Source organism: Ochotona curzoniae, unplaced genomic scaffold (assembly GCF_017591425.1).
Source record: "Ochotona curzoniae isolate NIBS_2020 unplaced genomic scaffold, NIBS_Ocur_1.0 contig_2404, whole genome shotgun sequence".
NCBI classification, from domain to species: Eukaryota; Metazoa; Chordata; class Mammalia; order Lagomorpha; family Ochotonidae; genus Ochotona; species Ochotona curzoniae.
This window is the reverse complement of record NW_024465451.1, coordinates 11,476,170-11,495,900: the sequence shown is the minus strand read 5'-3', so window position 1 is coordinate 11,495,900 and position 19,731 is coordinate 11,476,170. Positions and strand designations below refer to the sequence as shown.

Here is a 19,731-nt window from a genome sequence, read left to right as displayed (position 1 = left end):
ACCATAAATGATCTTGTTCTATTTTAGGTTTGATGAACATCCCTTCTGAATCTTCCCAGCCATCCCACACCTCCTGTTCCTATCAGCACTCTCCTAGCAGTACCGTGAGCTCTCATCCACACAGCAGCCAAAGCAGCCTGTCCAACAGTCACAGCAGTGGCCTCAATACCACAGGCAGTAATTCAGTTGCACAGGTCTCACTGCCCCATCCTCAGATGCACACACAGCCATCCCAACATCCGCCCCACCGACCACATGGTTTACCACAACATCCGCAACGTCCCCAGCACCCAGCACCTCATTCGCAGCAGCACAGCCAGCTACAGTCCCCCCACCCCCAGCATCCCTCTCCGCATCAACACATACAGCACCATCCGAACCATCAGCACCAGACATTAACGCATCAGGCACCCCCACCTCCACAGCAGGTATCCTGTAATTCTGGTAAGTTTTTGTCTCTTGGCTTGGGTTTGTCTAACCTGAATTAGAATCTATCCTTTGTTATTAGACGCTTATGTATTATTTCCCACCAAAGCCCTTTCATCTGCATCATTTTGTGTTTCCTTGCTTTAACCCTATGATTGTGAATCATACAGATTTACCTGGAGATTTTTCTTGATTAGAATTTACTGTGGGAGCATAGATAATTCAGCATCCCTCTCAAGTTTGGTTTTGAACTCTTGATTTTGTTCGTGCATAAAGAGAATGGTGACATGCAATGAATTACACTGCCACTTACAGCACCAGTATCCCATACGGACATCCATTTGAATTTTGGCACTTCACTTCTGAGAAAGCAGTGGAAGATGGCCCAGCTACTTGGGCCCCTACACCCACACATGACACGCAGAAGCAGTTGCCATCTAGGGAGCAAACCAGTGGAAGGCTTATGCCAGTCCCCTTGCTTTACCTCTGTCTTTCAGACTAAAAAAAAAAAAAAAGTAGGTTTCTTTGCTCTCATATCAACTCACATAACCTGTTGGGTAGTGATTGTCAGGAGAGCCAGAGAGGGAAAAGAGAGAATGGAGTGTAGTATTTCCTGTATTCCTGTGTGGTACAATGTGCCATAGGGAAAAGAGCATATAGTCCTTTCAGAAAGACCTGTATTTGAATCCTCACTGATTCCTTTGACCTTCTGTAAAGAAATTTATTCATTTTTAAATGTTATAGAGGTGAAAGGATTACAGACTCAATAAATACATTTCTCTAGGTGGAATGGAAAAGGATTAGAGGGGGGTTGTGTTGAGAGAAAAGACCCTGTCCTCCCTCCTGTGACTGTGGGGAGAGGGGAGGTGTTACACTGTTCCTTGCTGCCAGATCATTTTAGCACCAGGGAGCAGAAATGGTCCCCTCATTTCATCCTAGGGAGTCTGATTTGGGGAAGAGCATCCTGAGGATGTTACTTGAGTAGTCTTGATTGTTCTGAGATGTTGTTAGCTTTGTTGTGCCAAGTGTAAGGTACCACGTAGCCTTAGATGCTTGTTGGAGAAATTGGCAGGTAGCGTTGTTCAACCTGCTCTTCATTCCATCTTTTGGTAAGACACTCAAGGTCCTCTTGAATCAGGGAGGCTGGCTGTCTTGTCTTTCATGTGCATCCCAGAAAATTGTCTCTTTTTACACAGAGTCAGCAACAGACAGAGGTGACCCAGCCCCACAACATGTGCTCCAAGGCCAGACCAGGCTTTCATGTGGTGTTCCTTGAGATTGGAGATTGGGTGGAATGGACACATCAGGGTTGACTCCTAAAGAGTCCCTACTGAGTTGGTCCCTAGATCTGCCTCTCTTGTGGGCCATCAGGCACTGCAGTACAGCCCAGCCCAGGCTGCCCCTAAATCCGATCCATATGTATTCCAGAGAGTTCTGTGACCCTGCCCGGCCCACCCGCATGCCCAAACCGTACTTATACTGGTAGGTGCTGTGGCCTAGTAGAGAAACCCCTGAAGTTTCCTTCAGGCTTGCTCCAGACCAGCAGGGTAGTCTGTGTGCAGGGGAGTGCTGCAGGCTAGCCAGACCCAGACAGTCCCCCAGCCAAGGTTTCCATGTGAACAGGCAGATGATGTGTCCTGGTCCTCCCCCCACCCCAGACCTGGCTCTCATTTGCTGGTGGATGTTGTGGCATAGCAGGAATGTCCCAAAAGATCCCCTACCAGGCCTGCTCCCAGTTCTAATTGCCGCAAGTGCTGCTTCCCAGACCAGTATGGCCTATCCCTAGCCTCCATACCTGCAGGTAGGCACTGCAGCCTAGTCATGGTGACCCAAAGAACCCCTACCAGATGTGTCCATAAACATGGCCCTTGCAAGTGTCATTAAATGCTGTGGCCTAATATGACCTGGTCCGTCCCCAGCACTGGCTCTGTTTGCATGTGAATGGGTACGTTGGCCTGACCTAGAGAGGCCCTCCAGATTCCTCCTCATCTTAGCTCCCTCAATTATCTCTGGGTGCAGTGGCCAAGTCCATGGAAGCCCCCCAAAATCATTTTATGTATGTCAAGACCTCAGTGGGCTCCCATTCCGACCTGTTTCCTAGCATTACACACACCCCCACCACCAGCACTCCTGGCAGCAGTGATAGCAACTGTGGGTAACACCGATAGTATGCACCTATGGTGGCATGGCAGGTGCTCTGCCTCATTCCTAACAGGTCTTTAAAATAAGTAAATAAATAGACTAGGCAGCTATGTCCGCACACTGGTATGGTTAACACAGTTGGCATTAACCAGACTCAGAATACCTGCCAGCTGTTGGCTGCTTTTCTCCTAGCAGTGTGACACTTGCCTCAGTACAAAGCAACCCAGGCAGTTGTCTCCAGTTGGGAAAATTACTTAACTTCATTCCTTTCTATTGTATAAAAATTAGCACACTCTCATATACAGTGTAGTTATGATGAAGATCAGAGTGAGACTACAAATGAAATTGCATCAAATGTTAATGAGTGTTTCATTCCCGCCAAATATCTTATGTTAGACTAATAGGTTGCAAAGGAAGAAAATGTTTTTTGTATCCTGTGACTATGATTAAAATATATCTTAATTTCTGGAGAGATTCCTGACTGACATTATTCACAGACTAGGCAGTCTTTGTGCTGTGGTAATTATCTAAGGGATACCACAGAATAGAAGAATTTGCTTGCTACACTCTATACAGGGTACAGGGGTTGCTTTATTTTTGTTTGCCAAGTCAAGATTTATTAAAAGTGCTGTCCTTTGCCTCGTACAAAAATGAGAGGCATGGTAAATAGTGCCCTAGTTCCCTGGCATAATTTTGTTTCTAGGGGGCCTTTTTAAAAAAATATATATATATTTATGTATTTCTATTGGAAAGGCAGTTTTACAGAGAAAAGGAGAGACAGAGAGAAAGATCTTTCATCTGCTGGTCATTGGCCAAGTGGCTGCAACAGCAGGAGCCAGGAGTCTCTTCTGGGTCTCCCACATGGGTGCAGAGTCCTAAGGCTTTGGGCCATCTCTACTGCTTTCCCAGGCCACAAACAGGGAGTTAGATTGGAAGTGGAGCAGCCAGGACATGAACCTGCGCCCAGATGGGATCCCGTCATGTAAGGCAAAGACTTTAGCCATGGAGCCATCACACCAATCCTGCTACTCTGGCTGTTGTATTTACCTTAGAAGATCTATGTTGTAGAGTCCTTTAGCTATTTTATTACCTGGTGATTTTCATGCAATTCTTTGACTCCTGGTTTCCTTATCTGTGAAGTTCTTCCTTAAGTAGAGGATCTGAGCCAATGAATTTGGTATTTGTGACTCATTTGTGGTTATTATTTAATCTCCCCCATTCACAAAAAAATTTCTCCTAACATGTGAGTTCTTTGAGGACAAGATCATATTGTCTCTATTTTTGCTTAAAAATTCATAATTGGCAATTTTGTAAGTAACTAATAGTTAATAATAGCTTTAAAAATCTTGATAGTTCTTATCTTCATTTATCAAAGGGTGATCCTAAAAGCAGTCACTGAATGCAGGATTTTCTTCTCTGTTCTGCACTGCCTGGAAGGTAGTTCTTGCCTGTGGCCCCTGACCTGTAGCAGCTTCATTGGCATAGTCTGTGGAGGCTTCAGTTCTTCTGGTGATATCTCATCAGAGGACACAAGAAATGTTTTGGTCTAGATTCATTGACATTTCTCATGCAAGTCTTGGTCCTTCTCTTTACTGCCTTTTTGGAGGACTGTTTTAAGACATTTCTGTCTCAAGGTTGCCTTGTAAAAAAAAAAATTCACTCTTTACTATATGATCTGATCCATCTAAAATTAGTATGTCAAATTAGACTGGACATTACTTCTACATTTCAGTCTGCTGTAAATGTTATATGAGAATATGGTCATAACAAAACAAGAAAATGAACTTTAAATGGCAGGAGGTACTGTTTTGTCTAACTTCCTTGCCTGGTAAATTTTTTGTGGTATGCAAATGTAAATAACTGCTCTCAGTTTTTATTTTTAGGATTTATTTGTTTATAAGGAGTTACAGAGACAGGGAGAGGGAGAGAGATCTTCCATCTGCTGGTTCACTCCCCAGATGACTGTATCAGCAAGCACTGGGCCAGGCCAGAGTCAGAAACCAGGAGTTTTCTTCTAGGTCCCCACATGGGCGGCAGGACCATCTTGCGCTGGTTTTCACAGGCCGTTAAGAAGGAGCTAGATTGGAAGTGGAGCAGGTCAAACACAAACCAGCATGCTGTGGATGCCAGCTTCACAAGTGCTGCTTTGCCTGCTCTGTCCTGAGCTGATTTATGAGTTCTCAGTTTTGATATTAGAAGGTTATCATGCAGTTTACAAGCTGCTAAACTAGAAGGTATAAGTTCTGGGTTAAAGTATTACACTCACTGTGATGATCTTGCTTGTTTATGTTAACTGTCTGGGTTCAGTTTCCTTTCTTTTTAAAATGGAGAGAAATAGTATCCTATCATATAGCAGATTGCTTCAACACAAACTCAGATTCCTTTATCAGACTCAGCAAGAATTAACCAGTGTCAGGCTCCTTAGTGTCTACTGTTAACATGCACTTCAAACTTTATATACACAAGAATTACAGTATTGTCAATACTCTTTTTACAGGTGTTTCAAATGATTGGTATGCAACACTTGATATGTTAAAAGAAAGTTGTCGAATTGCCAGCAGTGTTAATTGGTCAGATGTAGACCTTTCACAGTTCCAAGGTGAGTATTGATTCTTTTTGACGCATAACCCACATAGAAACGTTCCTGTTTTCTCTTATAGATTAGAAATTTCTTTGTAGTAGATATAAGCATAGCCTTATGTAAAGGCATTTTTTGGCAGTTGATAATGTGCAAATGTGATAATGTGCAACATTTTCTTAATTCACAGTAAAGTATTTTGGCTAATTGATGGGGCAGAAGGCAATTGCTGAGAAAGAATTGTAGTAATTTGGTCTTGAATGATTGTAAAATGTCATTCTTAAGTGCATGAATAAATTGCTACCATAACTTGAGATGAACAGTGGAAACTTTGAGGTGAGGGTTGAAAAAAATGTTTCTTGCTATTTTCCTTGCAGTGTTTGCAAAACTGTGCTAACTGTATTTCTAATACTTCATTTGCAGGTCTGATGGAGAGTATGAGGCAGGCAGATCTCAAGAACTGGTCTTTAGATCAGGTTCAGTTTGCTGATCTCTGCTCTTCTCTTAATCAATTCTTTACACAAACTGGCCTTATCCACTCACAGAGTAATGTTCAGCAGAATGTTTGTCATGGTGCCATGCATCCAGCAAAACCTTCCCAACACATTGGAACAGGTAGGAGTTTAGTTTATCATGTTAATTTTGTTCCTCTAATTCATACAAAATTCACTTCTTAGACAAGTTGGTATGTTGCCAGTGGTGATGGTGATCTGTTTGCCCCTTTTTGTTTGGGATGTCAATGAAAGCAAATAAAACAGTTATTTAAGAATTGAATTTCTTAAATATATTTTGATAAGAGTGTAGTTTTGGGACCCAGTGCAATGGCTCAGTGGCTAAATCCTTGCCTTACATGCACCAGGCTCTCATGTGGGTGCTACTTTGTGTCCCAGCTGCTCTGCTTCCCATCCAGGCCCCTGCTTCTGGCCTGGGAAGGCAGTAGAGGATGACTCAAAACTTTAGGACCCTGCACTCATGTGGTTAACCTGGAAGAAGCTCCTGGCTCCTGGCTTTTGATCAGCTCTGCTCTGTTTGTTGCGGCTGTTCTGGGAGTGAGCCAGCAGATGGAAGATTTTCTCTCTCCTTCTGACTAAAATCTGCCTTTTCAATAAAACTAAATAAATCTTAAAAATAAAAGAAAATCACATAGTTTTGAAGTAGTATCAATTTATACTTGTGCAGGTTTGCAGTGAAAGTCATATTAGCACACATGTTTTCTAAAAATCTTAAAATTAGCATATGGTATGTGTGGAAAGTATTTGGACTAGTGATTAAAATACTAGATTGGGATGCCTGCATCCCATACCAGAGTGCCTAGGTTCAAGTCTTGATTCTGCTTCCCGTTCAACTTTCATTGTCGTGCCTTCTAAGAGGATCTGGTGGAGGCTCAGATGGCTGGGTCTACCATGTGTGGGGGACCTGAGTGGCGTTCCCTTTGCTGGGGCCGCTTTCTCTCTCTCTCTCTCTGCTTCTTTCCTTCTCAGATTAATCGGTTTCCAAAATGATGCTCGGGTTTTATGTAAGAACACCTGGGTTTGATTCTGGCCTTTGACTTTGTGCTAATATAGACCCGGGCAGGCAGAAGTGATGCCTCATGAAATTAGGAGGTGGCCCCAGCCACTGTGGGTGTTTAGAAAAGTGACCCTGGGCCCAGCGCAGTGGCGCAAGTGGTTAAGGTCCTCGCCTTGCACGCCCGGAATCCCATATGGGCGCCGGTTCTATCCCGGCAGCCCTGCTTCCCTTCCAGCTCCCTGCCTGTGGCCCAGGAAAGCAGTCGAGGACGGCCCAAAGCTTTGGGACCCTGCACCCACGTGGGAGACCCAGAAGAGTCTACTGGCTTCGGATTGGCATAGCATCGGCCGTTGTGCTCACTTGGGGAGTGAATCATCGGACGGAAGATCTTCCTCTCTGTCTCTCCTCTCTGTATATCCGCCTTTCCAATAAAGAATAATAAAAATAAATCTTTTAAAAAAAAAAAGGAAAGTGACCCAGTTAAATTCTCATTGTTTAGACTCTGTAATGGGAAAAAAAAAGAAGCAGTAATATTTTCTGTGCGAAAATGAAAAGTGTTCAAATTGTGACTATCTCGAAAAGTTAGGGCTATTCAATGCAAGTGACTTTATTTCCACAGTCCTCCTCTAATTTCTACCTGTTCACCTTTATTAAGCCTTAAAAGAAAAATATGGGTGAATGATTGACTCAAATTTTGTCATCTGAGTGACTTGGAGTCTGAGGATTTGTAAGAGAGCTAAAATTGTATAATCTAGAGGGATGGGGAATTGTTAATGTGCAAATGTTCCTAAGTGGTGTGGCAGCTGCACCCTGGTACAGTCTTCAGAAAGGGGACTAAGTGTGTGGCTGAGGGCTCATCAGTGCTTGGGAACAGAACCCCCCCCCCCCAAACACACACATACATGCAGGAGTGCTAGAGCTGTGGCTTAGTAATAATTCTTAACTCATCCGAATGGTCAGAGAGCTCATTTCAAATGTAAACTTAAAAATGCATGTTAACTTGTGGCAGTAACTACAGGTCAGAAGTCTTAGAATTGTGTTCCTGGTCTGTCTCATTTCCTTTCTGGTTCTCTTTCCTTTTCTAAAGGACAGAGGTGGTGTTGGAGTAGGTTAAATCTGAGGCCTCCTCAAGCCTGGTCAGTGTGACTTTCCAGTGGCAGATGAGCACTGTGGGCAGCCAACCCAGCGTGCCTACCGTTAATAGAAGAAAAGATGTTTCTTCCTTGTTTAGTTCCTCTGGACAACTGATTGCTATTTTTTTGTTTCACAACAAGATTGCTAAGATTCAAGTATAAATTACATGAAACATTAGAAAATAATAGGAAAGTAGCCTTTCTTACTTGGTAAAGATTTACCTCATTTTTATTTGAAAGGCAAATTTCATGAGAGATGTCCTCCACCTGCCAGATCACTCCCCAAATGACTGCAGTGGCCAGAGCTGAGCCAGTGCAAAGCCAGGAGTTTCCTTGGGTTTCCCACAAACATGGAGCTAGGTTGAAAGTAGAGCAGCAGGGACAACAACCAGTGCCCAAACAGGATGCCACAGGTGGAGGACCAGCTTGCTTTGTCACTGTACCAGCCCCCAGACATTTTTTTCCCCAGTGTGAACTGGTTTTATGTTTTTTATTTGCCAAGAGTTATTGGGAATAGAGGTCATGATATATTTTCCTCTCCCTATCTATTTTTTTTAAAGATTTATTTATTTTTATTGGAAAGTCAGATATACAGAAAGGAGGAGAAACAGAGAGGAAGATCTTTCATCTGATGGTTCACTCCCCAAGCAGCTGCAATGACTGGAGCTGAGCCAATCCGAAGCCAGGAGCCAGGAACTCTTCCCGGTCTCCCACATGGGTGCAGGGTCCCAAGGCTTTGGGCCATCGACTGCTTTCCCAGGCCACAAGCAGAGAGCTATATGGGAGGCGGGGCCACCAGGATTAGAACCGGTGCCCATATGGAATCCTGGGTGTGCAAGGCGAGGACCTTAACCACTACGCTTTCGCGCCATTCCCTCTTCCTATCTATTTTGTGTTATTCTTCACAATTTGCAGCCATTAAACCTGATGGTATTGACAGTAAAAATAAAGTACCTTCCTAAATAACATTTAAATGAAATCTGTTTCCCAACTCCATAGCCCACAAGAATACATTTTGATTGCTTTTTCTTTGTGTGGCTGTTTTACCTTATACAGTTCTTTACTGTTACTCTGTACCTCTCAAGTTGTTAATTATAACAGACAAGATTAGGCCTGCATATTTATGAGAAAATCAGGGCAAAAGAGATAGAGGTCGTAAGAAGAAGAGCTGTGAGCTAGGATGTCCTGGCTGCTAGTTTTAGACCTGTCAAACTCAAGTTTCTTTGGCCAAGTCAGGTTAACCTCTCTCACTTCAGTTGCCTAGTGTGTACAGTGGAGATGTGACCCTTGTCTTGCCCTCCTTATGGGTTTATTGAGAGGATCAAAGGAAGTAATGGTTATGAAAATATTTGGGGAGACATTTGATAGGGACGTGTGTGACAGCAACAATAAACGTAACTTACCTACAAGCCTACAGTGTTGGTGGCAACACCAGAATTAGTACCAATGTACTCACACTCCACCTGGTACCATCTTTAAAAGGCCAGCACCCCTTTCTTGTAAGATCTAGCATCTAAAATGGGTAGTTTTTTCTCTTTACATTATCTGCTTTATTCAGTTTTGATACAGTTGTGTTACATTCTCTATAAATTTTTAAGATTTTGTTTTTATTTGTTTGAGACTGTCCATCTGTTGGTTCATTTCTCAAATGCTTGCAACAGCCAGGTCTGTGTTAGGCCAAGGCCAGAGCTAAAACTCAGTCCAGGTCTTCCACTTGGCTATTAGGGACACAGACATTTAAGCCGTCATCAGCTGTCCCCCAAATGCACATTAGCAGGAAGTTCAAGTGGGGAGCAGATCTAGGACATGAGCCCAAATCCTAATGTTGGATGCAGGTACAGTCAGTAGTGTCTTTAACTGCCATGTGAAGTGCCTACCTCTCTATTAGATTTTAGTGCTTGATTTATTTTACCTGAGGTAACATGCGTTTCCTTCTTTCTACTCAGGAAATTTGTATATAGACTCAAGGCAAAATCTCCCTCCTTCAGTGATGCCACCCCCCGGTTATCCTCATATGCCACAGGCACTCAGCACTGCAGGAACAACAATGGCAGGTAGTGTGTGTGTGTGTGTGTGTGTGTATGTGTGTGTGTTGCATGCACACTGTAGTTTATAGTCAAGAGTTCGATACTGAAAAAGCTTTTGCCATCCCAGTAGAAGAATGAGGTGCCTCAGGAAGAGGAGTAAATTGTCAAGATGGCCTGGAGGACAGTCTGCTTAGCCACTTGGCTCTTGGGCCAGTGAAGAGATAAAGACATCGGTTACTGAAGTCCCTTTTAGCACAGGATTCTGTATGATCTTGGGGCATGGAGCTGTCCAAGAGTCTAGGTATCTGATGATATTTGACTTTGATAGCACTTTAGCAGGCTTCAGATACCTACTTGAATCAGCTCCTATAGACTGCTCCATTTGTTCCATTAGAGTTCCCCTGCTTTTACTTCCAGGGAAGTCTCAGTCCTAGTGTTTTGATTCAAAGATCATTGTTTTTCTTATGTACTATAGAGTACTGTTGGCTTTGTGAGTAAAATATGAAAGGTTAGATGAAAGGAGAGTGTTCAAGTGTCGTAACAAGGAATGAGTTAAAGCCAAATGACATGTCTTTTGATAGCATAATGTGATGATTGAGACTGGCATAACTACCTAATGCTCCTACCTTACCCTCCGTGTCTGTAAAAAGGGTCTAAAAGACACTGCCCAACTCCTAGGATTGTTTGGAGGGTTAAATGGGGAATATATAAAATTAAGTCATGCAAATAAATCAATGTTTGTTGCACAGTAAGAAAATTATGCATTTTTATTAAGTAAATTTTAAAATTACAGATCTTTCTATCATGCTCTGATAGTCTAGAAACCTTTAGCATTTTGTAAAATTACACATTAGGAGTTACAGATTCTATGAGAAAAATAAGAGTAGCAGCTAACTATTTAAAATTTTATAATCAGAGTAGAAACAAAACAATAGTAAAAATTCCACAGCAGCTAAATGGATATGCTGAATTCCTAAATACAAATGAAGCTGGTTTGGGAATCTGTCAAAATGTGGGGGACATGGGTAATATGTACTGAATTTGGAGGGCACACACATATAGAATTCATGGTGAGAATAATCTAGGATGAGGTGTTGTCCACTCATCTGTGTTCCTCTGTTTTACTCAGTTCTGCTGTGTTGGATATTCTGTGCTTCCTTGCTGTTAATTTGGTGGCATAAAAATTAACTTGCTGGGAGAAAATTGAATCCTATTCAGTGACCTCAGTGGTATCATGACATCCTTGTTCTTTCTTGTGTGAGCCAATTCACAGTACTGAGATATGGTGGAGTAGAGGCGACCGAGGGAAATGGTTGCAGCAGTGCTTTTCAGGCCTCCCTTGCTATGGCCACATGTGATGGAGAGAACATGGGTTGTGGCACTAAGTACAGTGCACTGAGTAGAGCTTAGCTTTGTCCCTTACATGATCACATGACTAAGTCGCTTGCTCATAACCTTAAGCCGCATACCCTTTGCTGTAAAACTAGGGCCATAAGAACCACTTTGTTGAAGGCTTATGGGTTGATCTGTGAGATACTGTGTGCTGCAGGAGTATGCAAGGGAAATAAGTTCATTTCTTCCTTTATTTTTACTGCAGTCACTAACGGCATCCCCACCTTCCTCCCAGGTCATCACGGAGCCATGAACCAGCAGCACATGATGCCTTCCCAAGCCTTCCAGATGCGGCGTTCACTGCCTCCTGATGACATCCAGGATGACTTTGACTGGGATTCAATTGTGTAGGACTTGTTTCCGCAAGATCCCAGAGCCCAGCGTAACTCTTCTGTGCAGTGAAGGGAAAGGTCTAAGAGAATCCAGTTGAGAAAGCGGGAGTTGCTAATGAGTTTACCAATGTTGTCATAATTTCTTTTGAAGACAATCAGAAATATTTTAGCTGGATAACTCCCTGCTTTCATCTGACTCAAACAGTTAGTACATGTTTGTCTCCCTGCCAGCTGCCCTACGTAGCTCCTAACTGTTGTGTGATTTGGACGGCTTTTTGCATATTTGTGTCAGTTTGATGTTAACCACAAGTGCCAGACTGATTTTTCAGACAGAGCCTATTTTGCTGCAAGCAGTTTATAGATGCATATGTGTAAATATATATACAAAAGTTGACAGAAAGGCTTCACTTTTTTTCTAATTGGATTGTGAATCGGAAAGAAAGTTACTGTCAGTTTTTATTCCTTATTAGGCTGTTTCTGCAGGATGCTTTTAACTGATGTTGGGAACTGAATGGAAATAGGTTTTTCCTAAGTCCAGTTTCCTCTTATTGAATCTCTTTCAGAAATGTGGGAAATGAATTCCACCCAGTAAATCAAGGAACCCAGAATGTAGCGCTCTCCAGACAATCCAAAGGGGCAGCATCAGGAACTGACCAAATTTGTTTTAAGGCTGTGTTATTCCTTGTCTGTTTTCCTAAGTCTGTATTTTAACAGCCCTAAGATTTGTTTGATTGATTCAAAGCTAGACATTGCTTGTCTGTTTCAACAAATCAATGCCTCTGCCGTCACATATATTTATTATTCTGAAGTGTTATTTTAATATTTATTGCTACCTTCTGTGAAAGCTCAGCTGCCCTTGGGTTCGTTAAGGAAAAGTGTGTCCAGAAGCACATGGTTGTTTTTCTTGATAGAGTTTACAGACAAGACAATCAGAGGGACATTGTGTCATTCGCTATCAAAGCTTCTACCAGGAGAGAGCATACATTTCTCTGCTAGCATTCCTGCTGATTGATTTAACAGCTCAATGTTTTTTCTGGTATTTGAATCAAGAGTCCATTTTGCAACAGAACAGCAAGGCAGTGTTTGTAAAGCAAATCTCCCCCTATTTAATCTCTTCTTGCTTAGGTAGAACTGAAAAGAGGTAGAACTACACATAGATTTTGTTTGCCTGGGTCTTCAGTATAGTAAGTCATGAAGTTGCCTGCTGTTTCTGTTGCACTGTATGTCTGTATGCATGATTGACACTTCGTCACTTTCTTTGAAATGTAGCCCACCTCTTAGGAGTCTTTATTAGTTGTTTTATGTCATATCAGTTACGTTGCATGAACTGACTGTATTAGTTTTATAATAAAACTAGAAGAAATTATTTTGTTTTCCTAATAACTATATATTGAATTGGTTCTTTAGATTAAAAAAAATTAATTCTAATGGAGAAGTGTGTTCCACAAATCAAGGAATAATAACTGCTCACTTGTTGCTTTTTAGCATTGCTGGTCTCTTTGGGCCATACTAAAATCACTTTAATTAGCCTTAGTGGTTCTGTGGTTGAGTGATATCTCTGCTTGAGCTAAGCAAGCATCTTTGTTTCTCTGTGTGTGACAGAGAGAGAGAGAGAGAGAGAGTGTGTGTGTGTGTGTGTGTGTGTGTGTGTGTGTATGTGTCTTTTAGTGGAGTGTTGCCTTGAAGGAATCACTAGGAAGCCAGCCATTGTAAGGACTGGTGAGGTTGAGGAGAAAGGAAGATCTTTATGTTTCTGTTATTTGGACCCTGTTTGGCATGAAAAAGGAAGCTCATCTCCAGGCCCCTTGGATCAGTGAAAATCAGTGGATTCTGGAAAGGCAGCCAGCGGGCCCCTCTCAGGAGGATATGAGGCAAGTTGACGTGGCAGCCTGCAGAGTGAAAGCTTGAAAAAAAGGGGACAGTTTTCAGTAGTCTACCCAAGTCACTGTTTTCTAGATACCAAAATCATTTTGAAACTGTTTAAATTGCTTGGGTAGCAGTGTGCACTTTAAACAATTTGGGTATTGGAATGCAGTGTTAAACTGAATTGAGTAGAGCCACCGATGATTTTACAAATTGTGTGAAGCTGATTTCCCATTTGGTAATCATTTACTGATTTGCAGTGGTAGGTATTTTTATGAATATTTAAACATACCAGGAGTGGTCCTGGAAGCAAACCCTCCAACCAGACCCACTCCCCACTCCTGTTATCCACCTGCCCCAGGTGCCCAGGACAGGCTTTTTCTGCAAGCCTGGCCAGGAGGGCTACACTCTGAGGTGTAGAGGTGTAGAGTCCCTCTAGTGGCCATCTCGGTTGGTGATGGTTAATGCAGAGGAAGGTCTGTTTGGGGCCTAAATTGACTAAAGATTTGGGAAAATATAGTAAGTGCATGTAATGATCAGATGGGGGCACTCTGTCCAGGAGAATAATCCGACTGGCATTTGTGGCAGTTTTTGAAATGTAAATGTATTCATGTGTGTTCTTGTAAATATGTGTTGCTCAGATGTCCTTTGAAGTGGGAGGGAATCAATTTGGGAATAATTTCAAATGGAATAGAGTATTTTGATATTGTTCATTCAGAGGGTGATGTGTATATATCTATAATGTATATATGTGATGAAAATGCATTGGCTTTTTGTGCAGACACAACCTGCTCTCTGTACTGCTATTGGACAGTGTTTTAATGTTTCTACAGTTTTGCTATTGCACGATTTCATATTTTGCCTCTACGATAAACGGCACCCATTCTTTGTAATTGTTCAGTGCTGTAAAGAAATACCCCAAGTGTCATTAGGATTGTTACCGCCAGAACTGATATGCATGAATGGCACTTAAAATAAATAGATTATGTTAACTCTATTTACAACACCGATTGGTCTATGTCATTTGCTGCAGTTGAAGGGATAAGCCTGGAGCTGGTCCAGAAATCCCTGGGATCTCTCAGATTGTGTCCTTTTCATGACTTCGGAGAAGTAACTGCTACCCTTTAGTGAGCATCTTGCAAGCTTCATTTTCCTTATTTATAGCTTATATAAAACGAGGAAAATACCTACCTCCTAGATTGCAGTGGGACCCCACTAACACACTTGGAACATTTCAGACCAACATCTAAAATTTAAATTGGACTCGTTCTCGGTATGTACCAGGCAGATACTGTGATGTTCATTTTACAGACATTGGAACGGCTCAGATGGAAATGTGGTTTGTCTTGATCCTTCAGTTGCCAAGTGATAGCTGAAGTCTGAATCCAGGTCATTTGACTCTAAGCCTCATGATCTCCATTGTTTTACATGGTCCTCCCATCTCAAGGTAATTACCCCATCCCTACCACAAAGTAGAGCTTAACTTTTGTTGAGCACATGCTCTGTTTGGCTTCCTCCCTGTAGATACCCAGAGTTGAGAAAGCCACAGCCCCTGACCTTACTGAGTGCATACTTGACCCAGAACAAGTAGTATATGCCAGCCTGGGCAACCTGGGCAGGGAGCTACTCTGAAATATCCCCAAGCAAGGCAGGGTGATGCTAGGCATTAAAGGCTTTGTGGGTGAGCTGTGGTTTGTTGGAGTTGAATATTCGGGTGGGAGAAGGAATTCCCATTTGTACTGCTGATTTGAGCCATATATGGGAGCTTGAAAAGCACAAGGGTTGTGGGTTCAAGTGGAGGGTGAGGGGGATTGTGCCCCATACAAAGAGCCAAGCACAGCAGTTCTCTGAGGAGGTAGTGCCCCAACTTCATTGATATGGAAACAGGCTTATAGACCAAGCAGTGGGCAGACCAGTAACACTGGTGGATGTGAATTTGATCTGGAAGCAGTCTTACTGGGGAGGCCTCTGGTGCTTCTAATTTAACCTACAGAGACATCTTAAAATTTTAGAGGATGAGACGTATTTAGAAACGTTAACTTATCTCATGATTCTAGGGTAAGTCCATCTAGGTCTAATTCTAGAGTTCATTTCCTTCTGTCCACACTGTTTACAAAAAAGAGGAATTTGTGTGTGGGTCTCTTGATAGGGGCTGGTTTGGCTCCCATTGCCTAGGTACGTTTTGGTCACCTCAGTGTCTTTTATATAAGTTACTAGAGGGTCAGTTGAGTCTGGCCATCTTGTGCTGGTTCAGATGCGCATGTCATAATCAAATACAAAAAGAAAACTTGTGGTGTGTTTCAGTCTCAAGGCATTACTGTCAGTGTGTGAAGGGCTGCTGTTTATAGGAGTGATCATTATCAGTTGGGGAGAGCAGCATTTCTAGGAACGTGTACTACATTTAAATTCCCCAGGACCACAGAGTGAGCCCAAAAGCATCCCCCTACAAACTGAATGGGACCTTAAGAAGTCATCTCGTACAGCCCTCCACCTTTTGTTTGTGGCAAACAGTGAGAGAGCCATGTATGGGAACTGGTTCAGAGGAAAGTGTCAAAGCTACTGAAAGGAGATGGGGGGGTGGGGGATGGACGAAGTCATTTATGAGGCAGCTGGAAATGCTTACTCACGTGGTCCCCTCTCATCCACACAGGAGCCTGAGGATGCGACTGCCTCCTTTTATGGAGTTCGGCCCTTCAGAGAGAGAGGCACCGAGGAGTATCGTGAAGGCTGTCAGTCAAAGCATACAAGATGAACTACACAGACATGGCCAACAGGAGAAAGAATGGGAAATATGAAGGTTACAGTGGAGAGCCTCTGAGAGCCAGATGCCCGCAGGAGTGTGAGAAGACCCTAGCTGGTACCTGTTTCCTTGCCCCTTTCCACAGGACATGTCACCACGGAGCATGACTTGCTGGAAAAGGACACGTTTTGTACATTGTCCTTCGTCGTGAGCCTGACCGAGCCATGCTTCCCCACGGCATTGACACTTTAGTAAAGAATTTTAGGAGTGAGTTTGAATTTAAATTCATTACACCCTTCCCTCAGTACATGACTAGTCTGCATGTGGATGGGCTTGGTACTCGCTGCAACAGAACCAGGATTCTACCGCAGGTCAAGGCTGGTTACTACTGCCAACTGGCTGGTTCCATTTATTTACTCCTTATGTTGCTATTATCAGCCTTGTTGTGCCAATGGAGAATCGATTGGAGTCATCAGTTTGTAAGTGGGAGCAGTTGATCTAGGATTTTAAACCCAGGATAACAGAACCCCGGCACCCTGCTGTCTCTGAGAAGGACCCTGGAACCAAGCTGGAGCCGCTTTGCCAGGAGGCTGCAGTGAGCACCTGTGGCCACCAGAGGGCGAGGAGGCCAGCTCTTGTGTCTTCCTTTTAAAAGGCTTCTTTTCCCTAGGGCTGTTTTGCTTTTTCTGCAGCCCCCAGTGGCTCAAGGTCTTTCCCCTTATTTATCAGGCCTTTCTGGAAGAATGCAAAGGTTCTCTCTAGCTCTCAGCAGTCAACCTATAATGTGCCTGTATCCACCCCCCCCATAGGTGCTATTCCCCTGCTCCAAGGTCACCCCACTATTGGCCCCAAACTTGAGCCTTCTGAGGCTCTGCCTCTCTTCTGAGACCAGGCGATGTGGGGACTGGCATTGTTTGGCTAGGAGGGTCCATGGTCAAGCCAGCCACACACCTTGCCCTGCCGGCCCTGCCGGCCCTGCCTCTGCTCTGAGTGAACTGTGGTATCTACAAGCCTACATACTGCTGCCTCCTGTGTTTTTCACAAACGTAATGATTATTGCCACCATTTGCCGGGTCCCTGCCCGGTACTTCACAGCCATTATCTGAGTTAGCACTCCCAGCTGCCCGCTTGCTTGGTATCATTATCTGCCTTTTACTGCTGGGCATTGCCATTCGGAGAGGTGTAGTGATTTGCCCAAGGTCACAGCTAGTGAGCGGCAAGAGGACGGGCACACAGATCTGCCTGGCTGTGGTCCACTCTTCACACGGAGGCTTATTGCATCTTCCCCAACACTCCTATTTGCCCTTGATCTCTCTCAGGTCACCGCACCCCACCTGACTCTAGAACTGGCCAAACTGACGTCACTGTGGCTGAATGATGCCTTTCACCGGCCCCCAGTGGGTGAGAGGCAGCTTTCCGTTCCAGACAAGGGCAATAAAGACGTCTGAGGACACTTCCCACCCTTCCCATGCCTGGTGAGGCTCGCAGGCAGTCTGCCATCCCCTCGTGTGTGATTTTGTGGCCTTCTGGAGTAGGACTGGGACTCTAGCTGTGTGTGCCATAACTATGAACAGGAGGCAGAAGAAGGCCCTCAAAGAGGCCTCACTCAGATTTGGTGGCATCTTGGTCCCTTGCTGGGGTCCAGCTGGGTTCCCAGACCCTGGTAGTCTGATGTACATACATTCTTTCCTTTTCTCATCACATCCCTGACTTGTCCCTGTCGTCACTCCCTTGAACTGTATCCCTTTGAATGGATCTCTTGTCTGACCTGGATGGCATGCAGGTGGCCTCTTCTTGCCCCACCCCAGAGCCTGTCCGTCATGAGGACTCTGCAGGTGCTCAAATCCAAGAAAGTGAGGCAAGGACGAGCAGACTTTGGAGTTATGAGGACGCAGTTTCATTTTGGGCAAGATACTGCTCTCTCCTGGGCCTCAATTTTCCCATCTGTCAAATGCAAGGGAAGCATCTTAGCTCATAGTACTGTGGAGGCCGTCAACGAGACATCCAGCGTAGGTGCTGACACATGGAAGTCTTGAAGAGTCATCTCTGTCTCTCTCTGCCCTCCCTCCAGGTCCCTGGCCTTCTCAGAGCATCATCCTTCTCCTGCCAAGACTAGAGTGTTGGCACTCAGCACCAACTGCCTCAGGGAATCTTTCTAAATCCCAGCTCCTACCATGGTCTCCTGCCTCCATTGGACAGGACAAAATTTCATAGCCAGGCTTCCAAAGCCTTTGCTCTGACCTGCTCAACCCAGTGCCTCTCCACTCCGTCAGCCTTCCTTTCTGTGCCTGACACCGCCCGCTCCCACACCCAAGCTGGAGAGCTTGCTACGGAATACTCCCCAAATGGGTCCACTCACCCCATGCCCAGCAAGCCAATCACTGATTGATGCCACGGTGGTGGAAGTTATTTTGGAATTTCTTTAACAATAAGCAGTGAATCTTACAAGTTCAAATAATGTGTGATCCCCTGTGTATGTCCCTGGTTGGTCCTTGGTACTCTTGACCTGCCTGTGAAGTCCTTTTGAAGTGATAAGGATGGGCTCAGTCTGGGTTCTACCATTAGATCAAGTATCCCTTTGCTTCATCAGGGACTGTGAGCTCCTGCGAAGCACTTGGGACAGGAGCTGGCAGTGAGAGATCAGCTCTCGACCGTCTGTCTGTCTTTGTCTCACTCCCTTAATTGAATGGCATTAAGAGGTGTGAGGGCCAGGGACTCTGCTTCAGTTCCAGCACCAAGGCCTTTATACTACATTGTACACACATACACACCCCAGGGGTGCCACTTCACTTCCAGCACCAAGGCCTTTGCATAGCATTGCATCTCTCTCTCTCTCACACACACACACACACACTCCCATGGCTGCAGATCTTCCCATTGGTCAAGGACCACTTCAGATGTTATCTCGTCTGGGAAGTCCTCCTACCAGTTCTTCTGGGGATGTTGTGTGGCAGAAGTGCAGAGCAATGACAGCTGAGGATGGGGCAGGGGATTGGCAGGTGCACTGGGCTTGGGAGATTTAGATGCCACACTAAGAAATGTTGTCAGTGTGGACTGGCAATAATTTTGGGAGATGTCGGAACTAGGGAGAACTGTGATTCAGATGGAGCTCCAAAACAGTAGAAAATCCTGGGAGCTGGCACCCCTGGCATGTCCCTCCTATGCCTCCCATTTGTTCCCTCAGTGCCCCATGGTGTTTGAGCCCATGTCCTAGCCTCCATTTAGTCTATAGATTCTGGGTGGTAGGGAGGGAGGAGTCCTGTGGAGCCTGTCCCCTTCCCTGCCATCTCTCCAAGGATGGCCAGGACAGGCTGGGGGTGAGGGAAGGAGACGGTGGCTGCCATAAGGAATGGAGAGCAGATGGAGAATGGGCCTCCCAGCACCTGGGCCTGGCAAGACCTCAGTGCTAAGCAAACAAGCAGACACACCCTCTGTCCACTCCCCAGCTGGCCTCCTTGAGCATCAAAGGCTGGGGCCGGCCCACCTGGGACCTAGGCCTGTATTCAGGCCTAGAAGAGTTGGACAGCAAGCCAACAGACTTCAAATCCCACCACTATATGACACAGAGCACTGTTTGTGTGGACTTGTT

At 44.4% G+C, this 19,731-nt stretch overlaps 1 protein-coding gene across 1 annotated transcript in view; it reads left to right on the top strand.

Moving 5' to 3' along the window:
* The window catches only part of FOXJ3 (forkhead box J3), a 141,878-nt gene extending 127,479 nt beyond the window's left edge, over positions 1-14,399 (top strand). The window contains exons 9-13 of the mRNA XM_040974311.1: positions 28-444; positions 5,066-5,167; positions 5,570-5,761; positions 9,735-9,842; positions 11,443-14,399. Coding sequence (XP_040830245.1) covers positions 28-444; positions 5,066-5,167; positions 5,570-5,761; positions 9,735-9,842; positions 11,443-11,558 — 935 coding nt within the window. The 3' untranslated portion in view covers positions 11,559-14,399. The remainder of the gene's footprint in view (positions 1-27; positions 445-5,065; positions 5,168-5,569; positions 5,762-9,734; positions 9,843-11,442) is intronic.
* Positions 14,400-19,731: the final 5,332 nt, after the last annotated feature.